The 24126-nt window shown below is 43.3% G+C and overlaps 1 protein-coding gene across 1 annotated transcript in view; it reads left to right on the plus strand.

Moving 5' to 3' along the window:
- The window catches only part of LOC126163194 (cytochrome P450 9e2-like), a 100581-nt gene extending 82027 nt beyond the window's left edge, over window positions 1-18554 (plus strand). The window contains exons 7-8 of the mRNA XM_049920147.1: window positions 6602-6865; window positions 17952-18554. Coding sequence (XP_049776104.1) covers window positions 6602-6865; window positions 17952-18118 — 431 coding nt within the window. The 3' untranslated portion in view covers window positions 18119-18554. The remainder of the gene's footprint in view (window positions 1-6601; window positions 6866-17951) is intronic.
- The last annotated feature ends 5572 nt before the right edge of the window (window positions 18555-24126 follow it).

A 24126-nucleotide genomic window follows, 5' to 3' on the forward strand; every position in this document is an offset into this window, starting at 1 on the left:
GTAAAAATTGGGACTTGGTACGAGTGTCGGTGGCCGCGCAGTTGAGCGCCACACAAACCAAACATCTTCGTCCTCACATATCCGCGAATTTGTTCGTGAAAAACAGGACCATTGCGTAGGTACTTCCGCGAACACGTCCGCGTGCACACGAAAACACGATAACTGACTTACGACGTACGCTTCGGTAAGAACACTTCGATAAACAATCGAAAACGTTGAGGAAGCATACACATGTTAGAATGTTGCAAATATAGTCTTGCCCATACGAATGGGTGCACAAGTACAATTTCCACAGCACGCTGTGTAGGCAAAAACCTTACTAACGGCTACCTTAATAGTTCTTGCACATTTGATTAATAACGTACTGCATTCTATTCTGCACTCATACACACACGTAACTGTTAGAAATGGGAAACATGCATAAACTAAAGAGTACGCTATGACGTATCATGTTAGAGAGACGAAGTTATCACCAAAGGAGGCTGCTGTCATGTGATCACAGCGTTGTGCGTACGTCGTTAATTCTGATTAAACTTATTATGCACTCATGTTGAGAAAAAAAAAACAGAACACCCTGAACGACTAGAGATGGAACGTTCATGTTCACAGGACATGTACATTAGTATGTTCTGCAGAAATGATTATCATGTCAGCCATCTTGGTTCAGCAAGTGTCCTGTTGCCTAGTAGGCACAGCGCCCGTCATTGGCCCTGGTAACTTGTTCCACGCGTGATGGCACGGACGCGTATAAGACGCGAGGGCGTCCTGTGGTTTAGCCATTCTTGGTGCATTCTCCTAGTTCTAAAGTTCATCTGTGGTGATTGGGACTAGGCCACAGCAGTGCACCCATCGTCTCTCCATACCCCACACATATTCGATTTGGGACTGGTCTGGTCATCTGGCAGATCAGGGCAAAAGGCTGACAACCTGTGACACCAAGAAGGCACTTGTTCGTGCAGCAACATGTCGTCGTGCATTGTCTTGCTGAAAAATGGCGTCTGGGGCGTTGTGCAGAAAGGGTGTGGCTACGTGTCGCAGGATGTCCTTCACGTAAGCCACACTGGTCACAGTGCCCTGGACCCGCACCAGCGGTGACTTGCGGCTGTACTCAACAGCACCCCTCACCATAGCGCTTGGTGTGGCGCTGTATGTCTCGCGCAAATGCTCCCCCTGTCTGCGGCGAAACAAAATGCGGCCACCATTGTCATACAAACAGAATATGGAAATGTACGGAAACGCTACCCGATACCACTCCTTTTCCCAGTGACGTCGCTCCATGCACCATTGCCATCCAGCATTCGTCAAAGGGAGGCGCAGAAGTGGGCGACGGACTGTCAGTCCTGATACTGTGAGACGTGTTACACTGTTCCACAGTTGCGCAACAGCCGAGGACGGCGCAGATCTGTCCTGCAGTGCTATTCGGATGAGGTGTCGGTCCACTCGGGGGTTGGTCTGGATGGTGCGATCTGACCCATCTAGTAGGCTTCTACGGTCTTCCGTGAACTACTTTGTACACACCCGTTGCACTGCCCAAACTCTTCGTCCAGCACGAGTAGCAATTTCCTGGAGAGAGGCATCACTTTCTCTCCTGCCAATAGTGTGCCCTCTTTCAAACTCACTGATTTGACGGTACGGCTCGCGCATACTTCTGCGAGGCATCCTGCGCGTCTGCTCAGTCACACTGATCAACTACCTTCGGTTTATAGTGACAACCAGAGCCGCAGGCACATTTTACCGCAGATGGCGTTGCGCCGCGATATCGATGTTGATCTTGAATCCGCAGGCCGACATGGTTCAAATGCTAATCATTTTGGCAGAACATACTAACGTACATGTGCTGTGAATATGAACGTACTATCTCCAGTGTACAATGGACTTTGACAGTACTTACAACTGTGGTGTCACCGCCAGACACCACACTTGCTAGGTGGTAGCCTTTAAATCGGCCGCGGTCCGTTAGTATACGTCGGACCCGCGTGTCGCCACTATCAGTGATTGCAGACCGAGCGCCGCCACACGGCAGGTCTAGTCTAGAGAGACTTCCTAGCACTCGCCCCAGTTGCACAGCCGACTTTGCTAGCGATGGTTCACTGACAAATTACGCTCTCATTTGCCGAGACGATAGTTAGCATAGCCTTCAGCTACGTCATTTGCTACGACCAAGCAAGGCGCCATTACCAGTTACTATTGATGCTGTAAAACATGTACCGTCAAGAGCGATGTTCACCAATTATGGATTAAAGTTAAGTATTCCAGAAGATACGTACGTTTTTTACTAGTCTCATTTCCGTGTCCTGTTGCAGACCTCACGCCAGCGTGCGTGAGCTTAAACGCGTGCCTTTCGGCTTCCCCATAGTGGGTTGGCTGTCTCGCCAATCCACAACAACAACCACTGTAGACACAATGAAACTTTCGTTATGGCTGTAATGATGCTACATTGTCTCATCCCAGCTTTAAAAGAAAAATGGTCTCAGTTTTATTAGTCATTGCTGAAAAAAGTCTCTGTGCCTGTTGTCACTGCACAGTACATAACTCCTGAAGAGTTTCATGGACCACGACCTTACATCCCGGAAGGTTTCCCAGAAGATATGTCATCCGGTCGTGAAAGCCTTCATACTGTGACAACATAAATTAACCTTGCCACTACAGTAAAACATCCCTACATATGATTATCCCTGTGGCGCATACTGTCCACTACAGTGGACAACTGTTAATGGTCGCTTCTTTGCATTTTCAATCAGATCTGAGGCTGAAAACGCACACAGTTCACTAGAGTGGGCACTCCCTGCTGGTGTTGTGTCCTGCATGCATTTGCAGCCTCATGGCTCGTTGAAACCGCCAGACAATTGACCATTACAAGTTGCCCATTGCAGTCAAATTCATGCACCACAGGGTTATAGTCATACGTCATACGTATCTGGGAACTTTTAGAATTGTTTACAGTACCATTAAAATTGTTTACAATTACGTTAAATACTAAAGTAATCTACATTCGTTGTTACTGCAGAAAAATAAGTGTCATTCTGGTAATATTTTTTTCTGAAGTAGTAACACGCTTTCGTTTTTCTAAAATGTTATATTAAAATTAATCATTTTCGTCAGTAGTAAAATTTCAAAAGCACTTCTATGCACTATTTTTTTAAAGCGAACTGGTGAGATCACTTTAGAGAAAAATATTACCAGAATGACACTGATTTTCATACAGTAACAACGAATATAAATAATTTGTGAAAGTCCATTACGGAGAAAGTTTAAAAAGAATTGACTTGCGCGTAACGCTGTGATCACATGGCAGCATCTCCCTCTGGCGATACCTTTATCTCAGCAAAGTGCCAGCTCTTACCCATGCTCTTTGGTTGAAGCGTGCTTCCCACAATATGTGACAGTTAAGCATATGTATGACTACTGAAAAGTGCACGGTGTGCTGTTGCATGAATGTACAAGAACTGGTAAATTACCTGTTAGGATTTTTGCCTGCACGATGTATTGTAAAATTTGTGCTTGTAAGCACATTCATATGTGAAAGACTACGTATGTTGTTCACTAACGTGTCTTACCTGTTTATTGTACTTGTATTAACTATTTGTTGTACATTTGGTGTCGTACTGCAGACATCTGGAAGTGGCCTAACCCCGAAACTGATCAGTAATGTAATTTATATGGTTGGTATTTTAAGGGAATAAAACTGACAGCCTGCGATGGATAGACGATAAACTGAACGAGAGGGAATTTTGTCATTATTCGTTCAAATTCACCTGTCTTTCTGTGGAATTTATGCCATCCCCCAATTAATCTTTTAATTTTGCTATAATGATAATATTCTTTTCTATCACCTGAAACAATAAGTATGTACACTTTTTAAATGGATCAGTACACCATTGTAACGGCATTTGAGAGCTCTTAAGTGAGCGAGTGCTTTGACACAACGCTTATTAATGTTGGTATTGAAACTATTCGCAAAAAGAGAAAACTGCCAAATGTGCTGAAACTGAGAGGCAAGGCGTCTAGAATGTGCCATTTTAGTACAAATACCACCAAACTGGCTGACATACATTGGTTCTTCATTACGTATCCCTTTTTTTTTCTTTTTTTCTTTTTTTGAGTCATAAATATGCTTTGATGCGGCCCGCCACGATATCCTTTCCTGTGCCAACCTCTACATCACAGAGTAGCACTTGGAACCTACGTCCTCAAGTATTTGCTGGATGTATTCCAATCTCTGTATTCCTGTACAGTTGTTGCCCTCTACAGCTCCCTCTAGTACCATGGAAGTCATTCCATGATGTCTTAACTGATGTCCTATCACCCTGTCCCTTCTCCTTATCAGTGTTTCCCACATATTCCTTTCTTCTTCGACTCTGCAGCGAACCTCCTCATTCTTTACATTATAAGTCGACCTAATTTTCAACATTCGTCTGTAGCACCCAATCTCAGATGCTTCGATTCTGTTCTGTTGCGGTTTTCCCACAGTCCATGTTTCTCTACCATACAATGCTGTCCTCCAAACGTAGATTCCCAGAAATTTCTTCCTCAAATTAAGGCCTATTTCTGATACCAGTAGACTTTTCTTTTCCAGGAATGCCCTTTTTGCGAGTGCTAGTCTGCTTTGGATATCCTCCTTGCTCCGTCCGTCATTGGTTATTTTGCTGCATAGGTAGTAGAATTCCGTAATTTTATCTACTTCGAGACCATCTACCCTGATGTTAAGCTTTTAGCTATTCTTATTTCTGCTACTTCTCATTAGTTTTGTCGTTCTTCGATTTACTCCTAATCAATATTCTGTAGGGGTATTTGCTAGAGTGATTGGAGCAATTCTCTAGTGCTGCTGTAATAGCGAAAATATCATCTCTCCATCCGACAGTTTTTGACGGAAGTGGGTAAAGCTACTGTCTTGTGGTTGATCAGTGGCAACTACCTCTCCCGTGCTTCACAGCCAGAGGAAAGAGTCTGGATTTTCCCACTGGTTTTTGAACTTTGCACCAGTAGGAAGAGGGAGGTAGACTGCACTCCTATTCTGTGCGCCCGTGTTCTATGTTGGAGATCTTGGATTGTGATGTCATAATTAGGCTGCATCAGTATTCCATAGATGATACGCAAATTGAATTTATATAAATAATGAATGTATTATTATAATGTCCTCTGCAATACAATGTAATTAGCATTTTAATTTACTGCCAAAATTCAATTTACCGCGATAATTTGAATTTCCCGCCATTTTTGCTGTGTGGGAGGAGGGGAGGTCATTTCCCAGAGGAGTGATGGTGGGGAAGGTAACTCGTGCCGGCTGGGGAAAATCCATAACGTCATCAGAGGACTAACTGATCCATTTGTTAATTTACATAATTTAAATGAGATAAAAAGTGGCACAGAAACACCTTTACTCTAGTACTGTAATACAGTAAAGTGAATAAAATCTTCTCGGTTTCCGATTCGAATAAGATTCTCGAGCTTTCGATGGTCAACCACGCCGCCATCGCCATGAATAAAACCATTGGCCGCAGGGGTTGGGCCACTATCACTGATCCCCACATTCCGGGGCTGGCATAGTTTTCTGTTTATGTAGCCACGATTGCAGCGTCTGTAACCAGTCAGAGAAGGCCGAAACGAGGCGCGCACGACGAAGACTGCTTGACGCTTGTAGGGAGGTGGGCGCTGCAGTTTCAGATGTGGCGCCGGGCTCCCGCTCCACCTGACGTCACCCTGCCCTGTGGCGTGCCGGAGCTGGGGTGAGCGGCCTGCCCGACCAGCTTCCAGGCAGGCGTCGCTCCAGCCCTCTCCCACTAGTGCCAGAGGACGCTGTCGTGGCTGTAGAAGTGGAGGAACAGTGCCAGCCCCGGAACTCAGCGGTTTTACTCCTGAAGACGATGCCGGAAATTTCCATCAAAAACTCGAGCTTTTATTCAAACTGGTGCGGCTTGAAAGTCGACAAAATTTCATTGAGTCATGCCGGTACGAAAGACTCTGAGGACTATAAAGTGCTACAGACTCCTACATACAGTTCTCAAGGGATCTCGGGTACAAGATTAAACTAATTACGACATGCACTGGAGCAGTGACCCTTTCATTCTCCTTGTGCTCCATTTCCGAATGTGTTGTTGTTGTGGTCTTCAGTCCTGAGACTGGTTTGATGCAGCTCTCCATGCTACCCTATCCTGTGCAAGTTTCTTCATCTCCCAGTACTTACTGCAACCTACATCCTTCTGCATCTCCTTAGTGTATTCATATCTTGGTCTCCCTCTGCGATTTTTACCCTCCACGCTGCCCTCCAATGCTAAATTTGTGATCCCTTGATGCCTCAGAACATGTCCTACCAACCGATCCCTTCTTCTGGTCAAGTTGTGCCACAAACTTCTCTTCTCACCAATCCTATTCAATATCTCCTCATTAGTTAATGTAACTGGAAGAAAACCCAGTGCATGGTACCATGGAAAGTATCCCGTGCCATACGCCTCACAGTGGTTTATAAAAAATTGATGTAGATTAGATGCATTCGATTCGCCGTGGCGCCAGAACCGCCCTCCATCCAACCCACCAGCCGTCTTCAGTTCGGCTGCTCACGGGCGCGTACTTTCACTGGTGCCGCCGCTGCCTGTGCCCTCAGAGACGCTCCGCATGTACACGCCGCTGGCCTCCCTGGACCGCACGTGCGTGCGCCCCTACAGGCTGCCGCCCACAGGGGGCTGCCCGGGCCTCGAGCTGCGACCCGGCGACGGCGTCTGGATGCCGGTGCTCGGCATCCACTACGACCCCGAGTACTTCCCAGACCCGGAACGTTTCGACCCGGAGCGCTTCAGCCCGGAGAGGAAGCATCTCATCAAGCCGTTCACCTACTTCCCGTTCGGGTCTGGACCCCGTATTTGCATTGGTAAGCATCGCCGTAACGTCTCACATCTTTTAAAACTTCGAAAGTTTAGCTACCCAAACTGAAGAACGTATTTCTAATACTATATTGTTTCGTGTTAATACGATGTATTTAAGAAATTCTTTCACAGATTTACTAAACGTACTGTTTGTGAAAACGCAACATCAGCAGAATACATGTGACTGAAATGAACGGTCCACCACACATTAGTCAGAGGAAAATTCAGACATGATTAGAATTCTCGAAGTGTATTTGTTCTCTCAAAGATCAGTATGGTGTAAGGCCTCTGCTTACTACAGTCAGAACCTCTAAGAGCTGTGGCGAGGAATCGGCCTGGAGGTAAGTCTTGCGAACTCTATTTATGTTGAAATCCATAGGACTCCCATGCGCAGCGGCCATTGGATACACAAATGGAAGAATGCAGTGGTCAGTCGTGAATAACCTGAATTTATTGCAGATCGATCTCGACTGTAGAATAGCCATCTTCAATGCTAGAGGAACAACAAGAAGTAAGATACAAGCATACACAGGGCACTGTAACGCAGTAAAAATACCAGCGAGGAAAATATGTCCGTACGTCACTAAACGTGGTCACATCAAACTTGTGCTTCAACACAACAACTCACATATTTAACACATAGTCACACACATAAGCATACTGACAAAAAGAAGCAGAGTATCTTACAGAATACCAGCATGAATTGAAGTTATTGTTTACAGGCTACTGAAAAACCACAGGTTTCGTCACCTCGATGAAGACGCCTCTCTATGAGGGCACATAGTCAAGCTAAAGTTTATTTTTGTAAAGGTATCAAGACAGGTACATCTCATTAGTTCCAAATTGGTACACATAGATGTAGCACATATTGCTAATATTAGAAGCTACCAAATAATTTATGAAAAGTAAATTAACAGTGTTAACACGAATCCCCCCCCCCCCAATTCCCCCATGACCTTGCCGTTGGTGGGGAGGCTTGCGTGCCTCAGCGATACAGATAGCCGTACCGTAGGTGCAACCACAACGGAGGGGTATCTGTTGAGAGGCCAGACAAACGTGTGGTTCCTGAAGAGGGGCAGCAGCCTTTACAGTAGTTGCAGGGGCAACAGTCTGGACGATTACCTCATCTGGCCCTGTAACACTAGCCGAAACGGCCTTGCTGTGCTGGTACTGCGAACGGCTGAAAGCAAGGGGAAATAACAGCCCTAATTTTTCCCGAGGGCACGCAGCTTTAATGTATGCCTAAATGATAATGGCGTTCTCTTGGGTAAAATATTCCGGAGGTAAAAGAGTCCCCCATTCGGATCTCCGGGCGGGGACTACTGAAGATGGTTCAAATGGTTCAAATGGCTCTGAGCACTATGGCACTTAACATTTGAGGTCATCAGTCCCCTAGAACTTAGAACTACTTAAACTTAACTAACCTAAGGACATCACACACATCCATGCCCGAGGCAGGATTCGAACCTGCAACCGTAGCGGTCGCGCGGTTCCAGACTGAAGCGCCTAGAACCGCTCGGCCACAGTGGTCGGTGTTTAATAAGTCACGGCTGCAAAATACTAACGCGAATTCTTTACAGACGAATGGAAAAACTAGTAGAAGCCGACCTCGGGGAAGATCAGTTAGGATTCCGTAGAAATATCGGAGCACGTGAAGCAATACTGACCCTACGACTTATCTTAGAAGCTAGATTAAGAAAAGGCAAACCTACGTTTCTAGCATTTGTAGACTTAGAGAAAGCTTTTGACAATGTTGACTGGAATACTCTCTTTCAAATTCTGAACGTGGCAGGGGTGAAATACAGGGAGCGAAAGGCTATTTACAATTTGTACAGAAACCAGATGGCAGTTATAAGAATCGAGGGACGTGAAAGGGAAGCAGTGGTTGGGAAGGGAGTGAGACAGGGTTCTAGCCTCTCCCCGATGTTATTCAATCTGTATATCGAGCAAGCAGTGTAGGAAACAAAAGAAAAATTCGGAGTAGGTATTAAAATCCATGGAGAAGAAATAAAAACGTTGAGGTTCGCCGCTGACATTGTAATTCTGTCAGAGACAGAAAAGGACTTGGAAGACCAGCTGAACGGAATGGATAGTGTCTTGAAAGGAGGATATATGATGAACATCAACAAAAGCAAAACGAGGATCATGGAATGTAGTCGAGTTGACTCGGGTGATGCTGAGGGAATTAGATTAGGAAATGAGGCACTTAAAGTAGTAAAGGAGTTTTTCTATTTCGGGAGCAAAATAACTGATGTGTTCGAAGTAGAGAGGATATATAATGTAGACTGGCAATGGCAAGGAAAGCGTTTCTGAATAAGAGAAATTTGTTAGCATCGAGTATAGATTTAAGTGTCAGGAAGTCGTTTCTGAAAGTATTTGTATGGAATGTAGACATGTACGGAAGTGAAACATGGATGATAAATAGTTCGGACAAGAAGAGAATAAAAGCTTTCGAAATGTGGTGCTACAAAAGAATGCTGAAGATTAGATGGGTAGATCACATAACTAATGAGGAAGTATTGAATAGGATTGGGGAGAAGAGAACTTTGTGGCTCAACTTGACTAGAAGAAGGGATCGGTCGGTAGGACTTGTTCTGAGGCATAAAGGGATCACCAATTTAGTATTGGAGGGCAGCGGGGGGGGGGGGGGGTAAAAATCATAGAGGGAGACCAAAGGGATGAAGATTGCAGTAGGTACTGGGAGATGAAGAAGCTTGCACAGGATAGAGTACCATGGAGAGCAGCATCAAACCAGTCTCAGGACTGAAGACCACAACAACAACAACACGAATACAGTACATCGAAAAACCGGTTACAAACATGTAGATAGTGCCATTATGAATGGCGAGAGGATACAATGCATACAACGGCATAATTTTTTTTTAAAAGGTAGGTCATAAGAAATTTAATGGGATAACAACTTTATTTAAAACATAAAACCGTGACACAGAAAAGGAAAGGGATGCGAGAAACACGACCATCTATAGAGGAGTTAAGAAGACGACTATATGTGATATATCTGGCATTAACCTCGTGGTAGTTAAAAATGTCCTCTTGTCTAAAAACCGTCCGTTAGATAGGGTCAGGTGTCACAGCCTATAATGTGTGCGATATTTGAGCAGATTTGCACCTACTTTATAATACAGGTCTTTACATGTTAGTTTGAATGCATTTCTTATAGGCTCTAGATTATCATGTATTCCTTTTTAACTTTATGTCAAGATGGGGTAGGAAACATTTACGCTTTTAAGTGCTTATTGTAAAGTTTTACATTTAGCTTTGTAAAAATGTTATTTGAGAGTTTGTCATTTTTGATGCTGCTTGTTTGTCAGTGTCATCCCTTAGTTTTTGTAAGTTCAGGCTAACTTATAAACGTTTTCTTGAGTCCTCTGTAGATGACCACGTTTTATGCTTTACACAAAACTGTCGTTTTATTAAATTTCATTGTATTTGTACAACATTGCGTCCATGGTTTTCTAAATTTTATGTTTATATATGAAAATGTATGCTCTCGCCATCCACAGATGACACTTCCTACACTTTTTTAACTGGTTTTAGAATGTATTGACATAGTTATGTCTATATCTGTATTTAGATTGTTCATTTAATTTTTATAAATTATTTTGTAGCTTCTATTATTAACAGTTATGTTATGTCTATATGTATGCCAGTCACCTATCTTGATGTTTTTAGAAAAATATTATTGAACTTGACTATTTACCCACATAAATGGTGCGCTTGGTCAAATTGGCAAAACCATTGGTGCTACAATAGTCTGTAAAGAACAACTTCAATTATAAATTCATATTCTGTAAAATGTGCTGCTTCTTTTTCTCAGTATGCTTATACATGTGACTATGCATTCGAATCTGAAAGATATACGTGCTTGAGCACAAGTTTGATGTGACCATACTGGGTGATGAGTGGCACACATTTTTCCCCTTAGTATTTTTACTGCATTACACTATCTTGTAAAATCTTGTATCTTATTTGTTTCTGTTACCTCTAGCACTAATTATGGCTTTTCTATAGTCGTAATCGATCTGCAATAAATTCAGATCATTCACCACTGATTGCTGTATTCTTCCATCTGGATATCCTTCTCCACGTGGTTGTTAAGTACGTCAGTGAAGAATCAGCAGTGTTGACTGGAGGACCATGGAAAGCAAGTGGCCCTTCAATCTTGATTTACCATACAGTCTTGATCCAAACATGTTCAAAAGGCGGCGTGTCAGACGAATGTGGAGGGCATTGAGGAAGTGGTACAACTCGTTCTTCGAAAGAAATCTTGCTGGTCGTTCTCCTCAAGTGGCTATCGCACTGCTGAAGAGTGTAGAGTTGCTTGAAGGAAGAGATAGTTTGCAGTCACATATATTGTGCACGTAAGAAGGCGGGTGGTGGGTCAATGTGCAGTAGAAATATATCATATGATTCTCCAGCCAGTAGCGTCATTCAAATGTGTCTGTCAGTCGAGTGTACTTTGGGGTGAGCATGGTACATTTGACATAGGTTTTCGTGTTAGTTTTCTTATGATGAGTGCTCTTTATGGATGGCATAAAACAAACATGCTGAATATTGCATTTTCATTTCTTTGATGTGGAAAAAGATGTCAAAAATGTGTAAGATTATTTCGGTTTATCAGAAATAAGAGGATCCACAAACGAATCTTGTTTTACACCATTCTTTCAAATTCTGAGTGAGTATTGCTATGTGATTGACACGGAGCCGAAACACTTTGCATTATGTCATTTTGATAAGATAAAAACCATGAATCTGCTATGCCTAATATTCTTTAAACCGAATATCTTAACTTTTACCTAAGCGTATCATGGATGACACAATCAAAAGCCTGTCCGCCGCTCGTGGTCTCGCGGTAGCGTTCTCGCTTCCCGAGCACGGGGTCCCGGGTTCGATTCCCAGCGGGGTCAGGGATTTTCACCTGCCTCGAGATGACTGGGTGTTTGTGTTGTCCTCATCATTTCATCATCATCCAGGAAAGTGGCGAAATTTGACTGAGCAATGGTTGGGAAATTGTACGGGCGCTGATAACCACGCAGTTGAGCGCCCCACAAACCAAACATCATCATCATCACAATCAAAAGCCTTAGCCAAGTCATAAAGTACTCCCAATGGTAATTATTTCTGATTTATTGATTATAGTGTATCACTGATCAGGAAATCCCAGCATCATGGAAATGACATGGAAGGACTAGGCACCGTTAACTATCGTCATTAATCCTTTTGACAACAGACATTTACACTGTTGTCCGAAATAAAAGCAACAAACGAAAATTTTGCAAGGTTGGTTTTACAAACAGATGATAGTGAAGTAGAAAAAATGTAAAGAGTACAAAACGTGTACAACTGCAACGTGCATAACGGTAGACTAAAATGTTCTTCATGTTTCCAACTTTGCGCACACATTCTGACAACTAGTTAATGGCAGCAGCAATACAGGCCTGACAACAATGGGACATGTTGTGAACAATACCACCAGTCCCATGTTGAGGCAATAACTCCCATTCTTCCTGCAGAGCTGCTCGCAAATCTTGGACGGTGGTTGGTGAATGCTGACGCGATGCAGCCCGTCTCCCTAGTGCATCCCAGGCAGGTTGTATGGGATTGAAATTGGGTGAGCGAGCAGAACACGCCATTCGTGCAATGTCTTCCCTTTCCAGGGAAACGTCAACCACCCATGTTCTACGAGGGGACCATTATTGTCCATCGTTGCGAAGTCTGGCGCACTGAACTTCGCAACGACCGCACATGACATCCCAAGATGTCTTCGCGATACCTGTCAGCAGTTAAACCTTCCCGATTCACCCAGACAATTTCATGAATAGGCATTTGAGTGGTCGGGTGGTCCCTGCCCACACCATTAGGGATACTCCTCGATATCAGGCTCTTTCCAGAATGTTTGGGTTCGGAAATCCTGTTGCACGTTCCCTCCAGATGTGAATCCGTCGAGAATCACTCTCCAGACCAAATCGGGACTCATCTGTGAAAAGAACATTGGCTCATTATTTGACCGTCCAGGTAGCATGTCGACGACTCCACTCTATACGTTCCCTTCTCTGAAGAAGCGTCAGAGGTACACACACAGCAGGTCTCCGACAATACAGACCACTCACTAGAAGCCTTCTGCACACCGCCTGTCTCGACAGAACACGTCCTGTGGATGCCTCGGGGTCAGATGCCAGGTGCTGTGTAGTGCCGAGGCGGTACGGCCGTGCCCTTACAACCAAATAACGGTCCTCTCTTTCGTGTGTCACATATGGTCGGCCCCACCCTGGTCTTCGGGATACAGTTCAGCCTCTACAAACTGTCGCCAATAGGAGAAGAAACAAAACGACTCGCATTAAACCATCGGGCCACACCAATCTGCACTGCTTCCGTTCTACCTATGGCCCTCCACCGCAGGGAGTGTGGTGGGCGTCTTCTCTGTGCCGTACTGCACCGTCTGTGACTGTGCACACACCGACTGTGGACGTGGGGCTACACGGCAGACTGTGTCCCCTCTGACAGACGCCCTGTCGTCATCGATGGCGTGGTTGTTCGGTGGCCGGAATGCCGTCTGCCGTGCAGAACACCGTCGTACGTTCTTCTGTTGACGACAGGACGGGCAAAAATCGGTTTGTTACTTTAAGTTTGGATACCAGTGTATTTTTCAAATTAACAACAGGTCTTCTTTAAGAAAAACGGGTAAGGAAATCAAAAGTTAATTTGCCTTGTTAAATTTATACACTTGAAACCGTTAAAAATGGTGAATAATACAATTGCCCTTTTGATGTCTTTAAACAAAATGCAAGAAAAATAAGGCTAACAATATTGTCCTTTGAAACGTTTACATTAAAAGAAAATTAAATAAACCAGCAAACAATTGAAACCGAGCTCTAGATAAATTTCTGCAAGCGATCTCAAAACGATGACGATAGGCAGGCCTCCAAAAGACAGATATTAACTAGTCAACAAGACGTAACAGATCGCCTTTACGCATTATCCAAAGTGTTTACTGCAAATAATTTAAAACAAAATTTAAAGTGAGGCTAAATATGTGTTAAAATATAAAGGGAAAATTCCATGTGCGAAGCCAGTTAATCAGATAAAGGGCCTTCTTTGGCAGACAGCAAAATTTCATTTACGGTGCAAGCCAGATAAACATAAGGTACTCAACTCGAGCACAGACTGGCAGGCAACGCGACCGCGAATAAATAGCAAGCCACCAAGAAGCCACAGACACGGAATACTCTCCTGGCAACTTAGTTAGTACTGTCAACAAACAAAGAACACAAATGTCTCCCAGAATCTTACTATAAATGAAAGTTACTGTTTGACCACGATTCCACTTATAGAACCTCTCCAATAATGTCATACGCCCTAGTAAATAAGCCTCGCTAAACGTGTAAGACGTAAAAGAGAACTACTCAAATGGAGCCGTAAATTCTTCCAGGAAAGAGTATAAAGAAGGACTCTCTAAGGTCTTACTATTAGTTTGGTGTCATAACACACAAAACTTAAAGGGCTGGACAGTAGTAATCCCAGAGAGCACACCAGCTCCTAAAACATAGTGAAAACAAATATTAAAATTCAGAAACAATTTGTTCTCTCAGATAAAACAATTTGAAAACTAACGTGAAATTTTAAAAATCTACATAATTCATAGGTCCCTGACATAATTGTGCGTGATAACTGAGCACATAAAAATCGCCATAACAACATTAACAATTTTAGAAGGAACCCTGCCCATCAGACTAACATAAGTCACTTCAAACACACACAGAGTAGGCAAAATCTAGTCAGTTTATCCTAGAATCCCATAGAGTAAAATAAAAAAAAAGGCATGCGTAACGACTCAGTGAATATGAACAAGAACGTCTGCGAAACAGCTTGCAGAGCGGTAAATCGGTGCCCAGAGCCCAAGAACCAGATACGCACGATATAGGAGAAACAAATCTTTTGCCTTCGACCCAGTCCTGGAAAAAAAGAGTGAGCGACGATCTGGAAAAGACGTCTTGCCGATCCGCGCCGCGTGTCCGTTGCTCCAAACACTGCCGCTCGTCCCAGCTCCACACTGCGCGAAGTCTACACGTAAACTGCCTACACTGAGCTGTTGCAAGGACTTTCTCGACACGCCTCTAGCGGCCGCTTCTGAAGCCTATCTGGGGCAGAGATAACCGCACAATAGTAATACGCGCCGCCTGGTGAGAGGCTAGCTAGAAGTTATCGATAGCCGCCACGGCTCATTCAGCTGTCAATGTAAATATATCGTGTTAAGTTGGCAGTACTTTTTGAAGTCCAAACTGTTCGGTACTGAGCATGTTTTCTTGTACTAGGTGTCTGTTACGTTTATTGTACATTATATTCTCGAAAGTTTTTGAAAATACTGGTAGTAATGAGATGAGTCGGTAATTCTGTACCAACGTTTTGTCTCCTTTTCTGTGAAATAGCTTGAAAACAGCATTTTTATATGTCTCTATGAAATATGGTTGTGGAAAGATTGATTACGCAAGTAACTGCTGAACCACAGCTTAACTACATTTCATTGTTTTGCTAGTGATGTCTTCATTCCCGACTGAACATTTATTTTTAATGCAGCTAATAACACTGAAATCTTATTTCAGAGATACTGAATGAAGCTGAATTTTTTCAAGTTTGTTTTGGAAGGTTTTTCTTAGGAACTATAGGCTGTCTCCTAAAGAAGGTTCAAACCTAAATTATCTGCTACTGACAGAAAGAGTTATTGAATGTTTCTATGACGTTAGGGTTATTTGTGATCAGTTCATTACATACCTTTAAAGAAATGTCTTCGTTTTATTGATTTGTGTCTATTGTCTCATCTTTTACTTTGTTCCAGATAGTTTTTTTTTTTTTTTGTGGCAGGAGTAGTATTTTTTTTCTTGAAAGTGCGAAGAGCACACACATTTTGATGCTTTGATGACTTTGCTTAGAATTTTGAAGTACGCTTTGTAAAGAGATTTTATCTTGATGTCATACGTGTTCCTTGATTGCAAGTAGAGTCTTCTTTTCTTTAGGCATAATATTCACGCGCCTTTTGTAATCGAGGCTTTCGTTGCGTATAATCTTGTTCCACCAGTTAATTTCTAAGGAAAACAGTTTTCATAGTGCCCTATAACTATGCTACAGAATACACGATATTTTTCATTTCCATCAGGTGTGTTTTGTACATGTTCCCCTGAAATTTCGCAGATCCTTCCTGAATTGCTCAAATCCTTTCTCTTTTGTTACGTTATCGAGTGACGGCTTCTTAATATATAACTTTTTGTAGAGTGGTCACAAACAGAAACGGTGGACTTGATATTGCTTACCCGCTGTATGACCAGTTCTCAGGGCAAGCAACAGCTGGAGTATGAGGCGTGGGTCAGGAAGGCCAGAGGTGACTCGGCTGAGTATTGACCGTCCCTCTCTGCGAATGATGCCGTCCTACTTGCACACAACTGTAGTCAGCGTGCAGTATGAACAGGACCGTCTCTGCAGTTCCAAAGGGGAGGCTGGATCGTGTGGTCTGCCAATTTCGACGACCTTTGGCTTACTGGTAATGGTCGGGGACTCCTCGAAAGGACCGCCTATGGAAGGTTTACGTCACTACGATGTTCGTTGCCGAATTGACCGATATCAAATTCTACGATGAAGAATGCATTTCAGACAAGATGGTATCGTTCGATAGCTCGAAACTAAGGAAGTTTTATCTGTATTGGTCTTGAACGTGGTGAAATTAATATCCAAGAGAAACGCCTTTATAACACGATAACAAAGCATACCCCCGAAGCGTACTCGGCTGGAAGCAAGAGTACGCAATGTGCATTTGCAAAGGATTTCTGTGCTTCTCGTAATTACACGATACTTATCTTACCGCGATAAGGTGAAAGTAAGTGAGCCTACAAGAAACAGAAAGATTAGTTGGTTGGTTGATTTCGCGGGGGAGGGGGCCAAACAGGCAGTCTTCGGTTCCATCGGATTACGGAAGGATATAATAGAAAATCTGAAAGATTCCAGCACTAAGTGCGTAATACTTTTGGTCATTGTATGTAGTGAGAAAAAATAAGTACAAAAAATAAAGCCTGCACCGTGTATCAAACACTTGTCATCGCAGATGGTAGGCAGTGTGTAACTTTGCGAGAAGTGCGACTCGAAACCCTTGACTCTGATCTGAATGCAAGCCTTCTATTACTTTTCATTTTCTTTTTAATTTCACGTAGCCACCACCTGTGTTAGTAGGGGTTTTCTTCCTCGAACACCTCTGCAACAGAGCTAACCACTAATTCCACGATTTGTCACGAATACCTTTGTTGCAGGGCTGAAACGTATAAATATAATTTCCTTATTTTCGTGTATTGTAACGGTTCCACCTGGTTAAGATCAAATTCTGCGTCATGGCCTCTGAGTTCTATTGTTTCACAAACGGAAACGTAGTGACCTAGAAGTTTTCACAGTTACTTTATTCGAGTGACGTCTGACTAGCACTTAAAAGCTCATCGAAGTCGGTGGATCACAGGCTGAGGTCCCTCCCCGACCGCTTGGAGGAGTCGCCATTACACTGCCTTTTCCCCACTCCACGAGCCAACGACAACGTCCACGTGGTTTCTGAGAAACACAGTGCAACACAGTGGCAACAGTCCAGCAGACGGGCCCGCGCGGAGTAGCCGCGTTGTTTGAGGCGCCGTGTCACGGCACGGACTGCGGGACCCCTCCCGCCGGAGGTTCGAGTCCTCCCTCGGGCACGGGTGTGTGTGTTGTCCTTAGTGTAAGTTAGTGTAACTAATGTGTAAGTCTAGAGACCGATGATCTAAGCAGTTTCGTCCATTAGGAATTCACACACATTTGAACATTTTTTTCCCAGCAGACGTCGTCGATCTGTTGACATTGCCCCAGCACCGCTGTACTCGAGTAGCGAACCAGGACTGTGAAAGACGTTGTACTATCTTTCGCGGCCTTGCTGTTGTCACATTGCGTTACTTCCTTCATGGTGTTTCTGTTTCACCTTTTCCATCGAAACTGGTTTCCTACCACTGCCCTCTTTTTGCTCGCCTATAGAGTCTCCGTGTATTTCACTGCTGACTTACGCCTTTGCAGCCCAGAGGTTCGCGCTGATGGAGTCCAAGGCGGTGCTGGTCCACCTGCTGTCCAGGTTCAGCCTCCAGGCGGTCGCCGAGACGCCGGTGCCGCTCAGACTCCAGCCGGACAGCGCCACGCTCTCCGTCAGGGGCGGCGCCTGGCTCGGGATCCGAAGCAGGGTCTGAGGGTCTGAGCCAGCGCCCCAGCCGCTCCTCACCACACGACGTTACACGCACCTGTAAAACGTGCTGTGCCTGTGAAATCATACATGTCAGAGCAAAACGGTTACTACGTCACAAAGAACTATGCTACTGTTTTAAGTGTAAGTGTGTCGTTTTAACTGTGCTTTTCTCTGTAGCCTCCACAATATTATTCTGTTACTTTTGTTCACTTGCTCTGTTTATCTTGTATACCATACCACCAATTTAAGTAGATTATATGATGTGATTCAAGATCTCAGCTAGACTTTATAGGATTTAACGAATGTATTTAGTGTTTTTCTTAGCGGATAGAAATTGATGTACGAGTGATTAAGCATGCTTCTAGTGTAATGCGTGACACTTCGACGTCCCTCCAGAAAGTGAACCTATACGCTTTTTTTATATTACTTCAGGGCGTAAACCACCGTATGTAATAATGGAGGAGTTGCCGAGCGGTTCTCGGCGCTACAGTCTGGAACCGAGCGACCGCTACGGTCACAGGTTCGAGGGGACTTATGACCTCAGCAGTTAAGTCCCATGGTGCTCAGAGCCATTTCAATCTTTTTTTTTGTAATAACGGAATTATGATGGAGTTGCGCGAATATTCCAGAGTTTCCAAAGAAAAAGTACCGTGACGTGAATTTCACACTAGTTTTGGTTCAAAAATTGCTCTCAGCACTATGGGACTTATCATCTGAGCTCATCAGTCCCCTAGAACTTAGAACTACTTAAACCTAACTAATCTAAGGACATCACACACATACATGCCCGAGGCAGGATTCGAACGTGCGACCGTAGCGGCCGCGCGCTTCCGGACTGAACCGCCTAGGACCGCTCGGCCACCGCGGCCGGCCACACTAGTTTTGGGATAAATGTCAGTGAGATAAGAAGGAGCGACTATTATCACCAAGTCTCTGTGTATGTCCATGGGTGCAGGACTCGGCTATGCAGCACAGAATGTCAAATCCAACACCTAATTCCCAAACTGTTACTTTATTTGGCTACCAGTTTCGAGGATTTACCACGCCAGCTTCTGCCCCCTTTATCGACGTGTGGGAAGATTACAGCGTCGGTTCCTGTCAAAATAGGGCCACATTGATACCTGTAGATTCTGCTCGATACAGCGATCACTCTAACCGTCATCCAATGTGATGATGGTTGACGTGAACACTGTGTCAAGCAGAAATCTACAGATACTAGTCTGTCCCCTATTTTGACCGGAACCGAGGTTGGAATCTTCCTACACGTCTATCAAGGGGTCAGAAGCTGGCGTCGTAAATCCTCTAAACTGATAGCCACAAAAAACAACAGTTTGGGAAATAGAAGGCTGAAAGGTGTTTGATCTGGCATTCTGTTATCACCCACTCCAGACACGAATAGTTATCTGTTGTCTGTCAGAGGATGGATGCTAATATTCATCCACCCACATGCATTGTCGTGCAGAATGTCGTAGTAACTATTGTTGAAGACGGTTAGTTGTCGATGAACATACAAAAAATGGCTCAAATGGCTCTGAGCACTATGGCACTCAAAATCTTAGGTCATCAGTCCCCTAGAACTTAGAACTACTTAAACCTAACCAACCTAAGGACATCACACACACCCACGCCCGAGGCAGGATTCGAAACTGCGACCGTAGCAGTCCCGCGGTTCCGGACTGCAGCGCCAGAACCGCTAGACCACAGCGGCCGGCGATGAACATACAACGGAGGCAATGCGACGATGGAAGTCAACGGGAATTATAGAATATTTCGAACGCGATTTGGTAAATTCGATATGACGTTGGCAGATATGTTAGTAACATATAACATACCTTTGATAAACGATTACTCATTTTTAGTGCTTGTCTTCAGCCTATTATGATACACTACATGCACGACGCTTTTTTCGTGGATATGGTTTCTCCATAAAAACTTCAGTCATATTAAATTGTCTTAGGATTTTTGTAAATGGTATTGATCACTGAAGTCGTTTCATGCAGTAAATAATACAATCACACATGAGTAAACGTGGATATATATATATATATATATATATATATATATATATATATATATATATATATATATATTGTTTAGAAACTATCTTACTTCTAGTACTATATTATGATAAGTAAGCAACAATCCCCTTTCAGCTATTATCGCATAAAAGGCATTTTAAAAATTATTTTTCCATATAAAAAAACTTGTAGGTGCTTACGAGTTGTTGTCCAAAGTTGTTCAAGTGTTCTCGCATCGTTATCTCGTTAATAAATTATCGCTTGTTTCTATAGAAATATATGTGTCTATTAATTTTCCCATCTCCATTATCATATGTTTTATCTCTAGCGGTTAATACTGCATAAGAAAAAATTTTTATAAACGAAGATTACAAACACAGAAATCTAAAAGAAAATTCTTAAGCTACATTTGCTGCCTATTCTCCAAGATTTTAGAGTGGACGACGAAACGTAAAACTTAGTTCATCGTCCACAATATATTTAAACAAAGACCGCAGTTAGCAAAGAATGGAAACCCTTATCTGTCAAATTCTAGAAGTGTCCTTTTAGTTGGTGTCAAAACATGTGCATATAGTAGCCACACAAATTATATTTTTATGATAAAACAAGAGAACGAAGACTGATACGATCTATAAATGCACCAGAGTAAGTAAACAGTATCAAGAAAAAAGTTAAAGAAAAAATGAACACCTAACACCTCAGCCTTTGAAAATTACTAAATTGGTTGAGCTCGGAAATTCCTCCCTTCTCTGGGAGGAAGAAGGGCTTTCAGTGAACACCTATGGACAGCAGTACTGGTGCTGTATAGTTCGTAGCTCTCTGCGGTTACAGAGAGTGGTTCGGACCCTGGAAAGATTACGTGTTGCCCGAAATAGTTCTGTTCTTCTCACTGCGCTGCTTAATCTGTTTAGGGACTTAGCTCCGCTTTTCATTAGGTGGTAGAGTTTCTCTAGGAAATACCAACTGAGGCAGGTTGCTCAGCCTAGCTCGCCATATCTCGAGTCTAGATCAAGTACGGTGTCTACAGGAGTTGTACTGTTGAGGAAGTTTCTTCCGGACTTCAGAAACTGTGCGAGTGGTTGATAGCTGCTCACAGGCTGTTATTTACTGTGTTCCATATAGTATTATTCTGTATTTGAAAACAGGTCGCATCTCAGGTGGTGCGGTTGAAGTTCGGATATTTATTTTGTCAATGGCTTTCGGCTTAAGACATCCTGTAATAACCTACATATTTCAATCACACGTAGATCAAAGAAGTGTGATGTGGGATTAGCAGTGAAGTTTGTAATCGTGAGGAACAGGTTCAAATGGTTCAAATGGCTCTGAGCACTATGGGACTTAGCTTCTGAGGTCATCAGTCCCCTAAACCTTAGAACTACTTAAACCTAACTAACCTAAGGACATCACACACATACATGCCCGAGGCAGGATTCGAACTTGCGACCGTAGCGGTCACGCGGTTCCAGACTGTAGCGCCGAGAACCGCTCGGCCACCGCGGCCGGCTCGTGAGGGGCAGGTTTCAGATCCTCGTTACCCTGGTTTAGATTTTCTGTGGATGATTCCTTCAAGAAGGACACAGCCTATTCTTCCCCCGAGCTAAGTGGACTGAAAACGTTGAAACCTGCATATTTGTTTCCCAAATGCGGTGCTACTTGTTGGCACTTCGGAAGAACAAAAACATGACACCTTCGGTAAAGTACTAATTGTCTCTGAAAACACCGCATGAATTTAGTGCAACCGTATTTCATTGCACGTATTTCTGCAAGCTACCGCGTCACAAACTAATCAAATGATGCGTCGCAATAGATTTTATTTTGGCGACAGAGTGTGTTTAATCTTGAATTACATCTCTATTACTTTTTCCTTACTTTTTCGTTTGACTTCGTTCCATTCCATGTATTTCCTGTGTAAGACAATACTGTTGCTTAGTACATGAGGAGGAGAGATTGCAGTTTGCTATATTTAACACCACTATTCTTCATTACTGTTTACCTTTATTAATAGAGCCCACGTAAGATATCGATATATAAATCATAGGAAACTTCTGCGTAACACGTCGGCTAATGCTTTCCACGTTTTTAATGTTTCATAAGTTACCACGTACTCCGACGGTTGTGCCAAATGGCGATCTGCCCAGTCAGAGGTTTCCAAGCTGTGCCTGTTCAGCACCACAGTCGTCCAGTACTGTAACCAGCAGCCATCACTGAGTGCGACATCGAAAAGTGGCGTGTTTTGGAGAATTGTAAACCTTAACAATCTGCATCGCAAGCAATCAACGTCTAGGGCACTTGCTCAGCCCAGTCGTACACCGTCTGTCCAAAGAATTGAGAGTGATTTTATTCCTGGCGTACAAACGACGTCAGTGCAGAAACAGCAGTGGCAGCTTGAAGTAGTAACTGTAAACAACATACGTGCATTCGACCAGTTAGTTCTGTGTTAAGCAGTAGACGTGCGCTTGTAATGTGAACGTTGTCGTCAGAAATAGTAATGAAGCAAGAAGCCATTTTTCGCAATGTTTTAAAGACGAGAAAAGTATGCACAAAGTTCGTCCCATACACCTACGACATGTGGACAGTTGCCACTACTTGACTGAAATGCAAAACAAGGATAATTATTTTCTGGAAAAAGTTATCACAGCTGACAAGATTTGGTGTTATCAGTACGAAACTACCACAAAACGACAGTGCAGAAATCCAATGAAGGCTCAACGCGTTGACAACATAACCGACATTCAAGCAAATGTTTCACGCGACATAAACAACAGTTTTATACGATTGCATGAATGTTCTGTACGTTCCGCTATGTAGAACACCTGAGGCTTTAAAACCGCTACTTAACTTTTCTCTCTCTTTTTTTTTTTTTTTTTTGTTAATCGAGCCACGAAACTTTTTGGACTATGAGGATGCAGGACATATGGAGTACACCTGGGGCGTTAAAACCGCTATCTTAACTTTTCTCTTTTTCTATTAATCCTGTCACAAAACATTTTGGACTGACAGGATAAGGATATATCGAGTTCAGTAAATAGTGGACCATTTTCCTCCTAGGTACTCAAGAGATGAAAATGAAGCCTGAAATCTCTACAGAAAACCTAGTTGGTTTAGAATGTTGATTACGTCCATAGCAGGTTCTCACTGGGAGAAAATGAATCCTAGGATCTCTAAAACACACTCACGGAAATTTTGTTGGCTCGGCAGATTGGAATCACATCCAATTAAACAAGATAACTTCTCCGTTCATTTCTCCTGAAGACATGCCAGCTGAAATGACACCGGGAATTGACAACGGAACACGAAGTGTCAGAATGTGTTCTCGAGTGTGAAGATAGAAGTTTTTGAAGTTTTTCGCTCTTCGATAAACTTTATAGTGAACTGCTGCAAGACTGAAACTTCCTACGTCAGCAATCGGACTCTAGAAGCAGAGTCATCCATATAGCGTCAGACGGCAGTGTTTTCAAATAACAAACGCCTTGGAGTTTATGAATTTTAGTTAGAAAGATGTCAGGCTTACGAAAATATGTGACGTTAAGGCAGAATCAGAAGTAAAGATACCGGTCATAGCAAAAGTGTTTTACTGGTGACCAACAGTAGATTGCAATTGGTGGCAGCATTTACTCCGATATTTAGCACGTATTAGTTTCCACAATTTATTAAAACCGAGTTACTATGTGTGTGCTTACGGTCTTACATTCCAGATACTTGAATATCTTTAAAAGCACTTCGGAAACATCGCTTCGGCATGTAAAGCTCTGACAACATGCAGAAATTCTAAGAAAGTGACTTATGTACATGAAATGTACAGTTTATCTAGTGTTATTTGCCTACCAAGTTATGGGAAATTAAACTGACATTGTGCAGAATACTGGCGGAAAGGAAAATCCATTCCTCCACCAAGTAGCACAACGGCCTGCTGGCTACTACGCCATTCGTTGCTGAGCTGAAGGAGCCACAAGAGGAAGTTGAGAGACCTACGCGCAAACGTCATTAAAGTACG

This window comes from Schistocerca cancellata, chromosome 2 (genome assembly GCF_023864275.1).
Source record: "Schistocerca cancellata isolate TAMUIC-IGC-003103 chromosome 2, iqSchCanc2.1, whole genome shotgun sequence".
In the NCBI taxonomy this organism is placed as follows: Eukaryota; Metazoa; Arthropoda; class Insecta; order Orthoptera; family Acrididae; genus Schistocerca; species Schistocerca cancellata.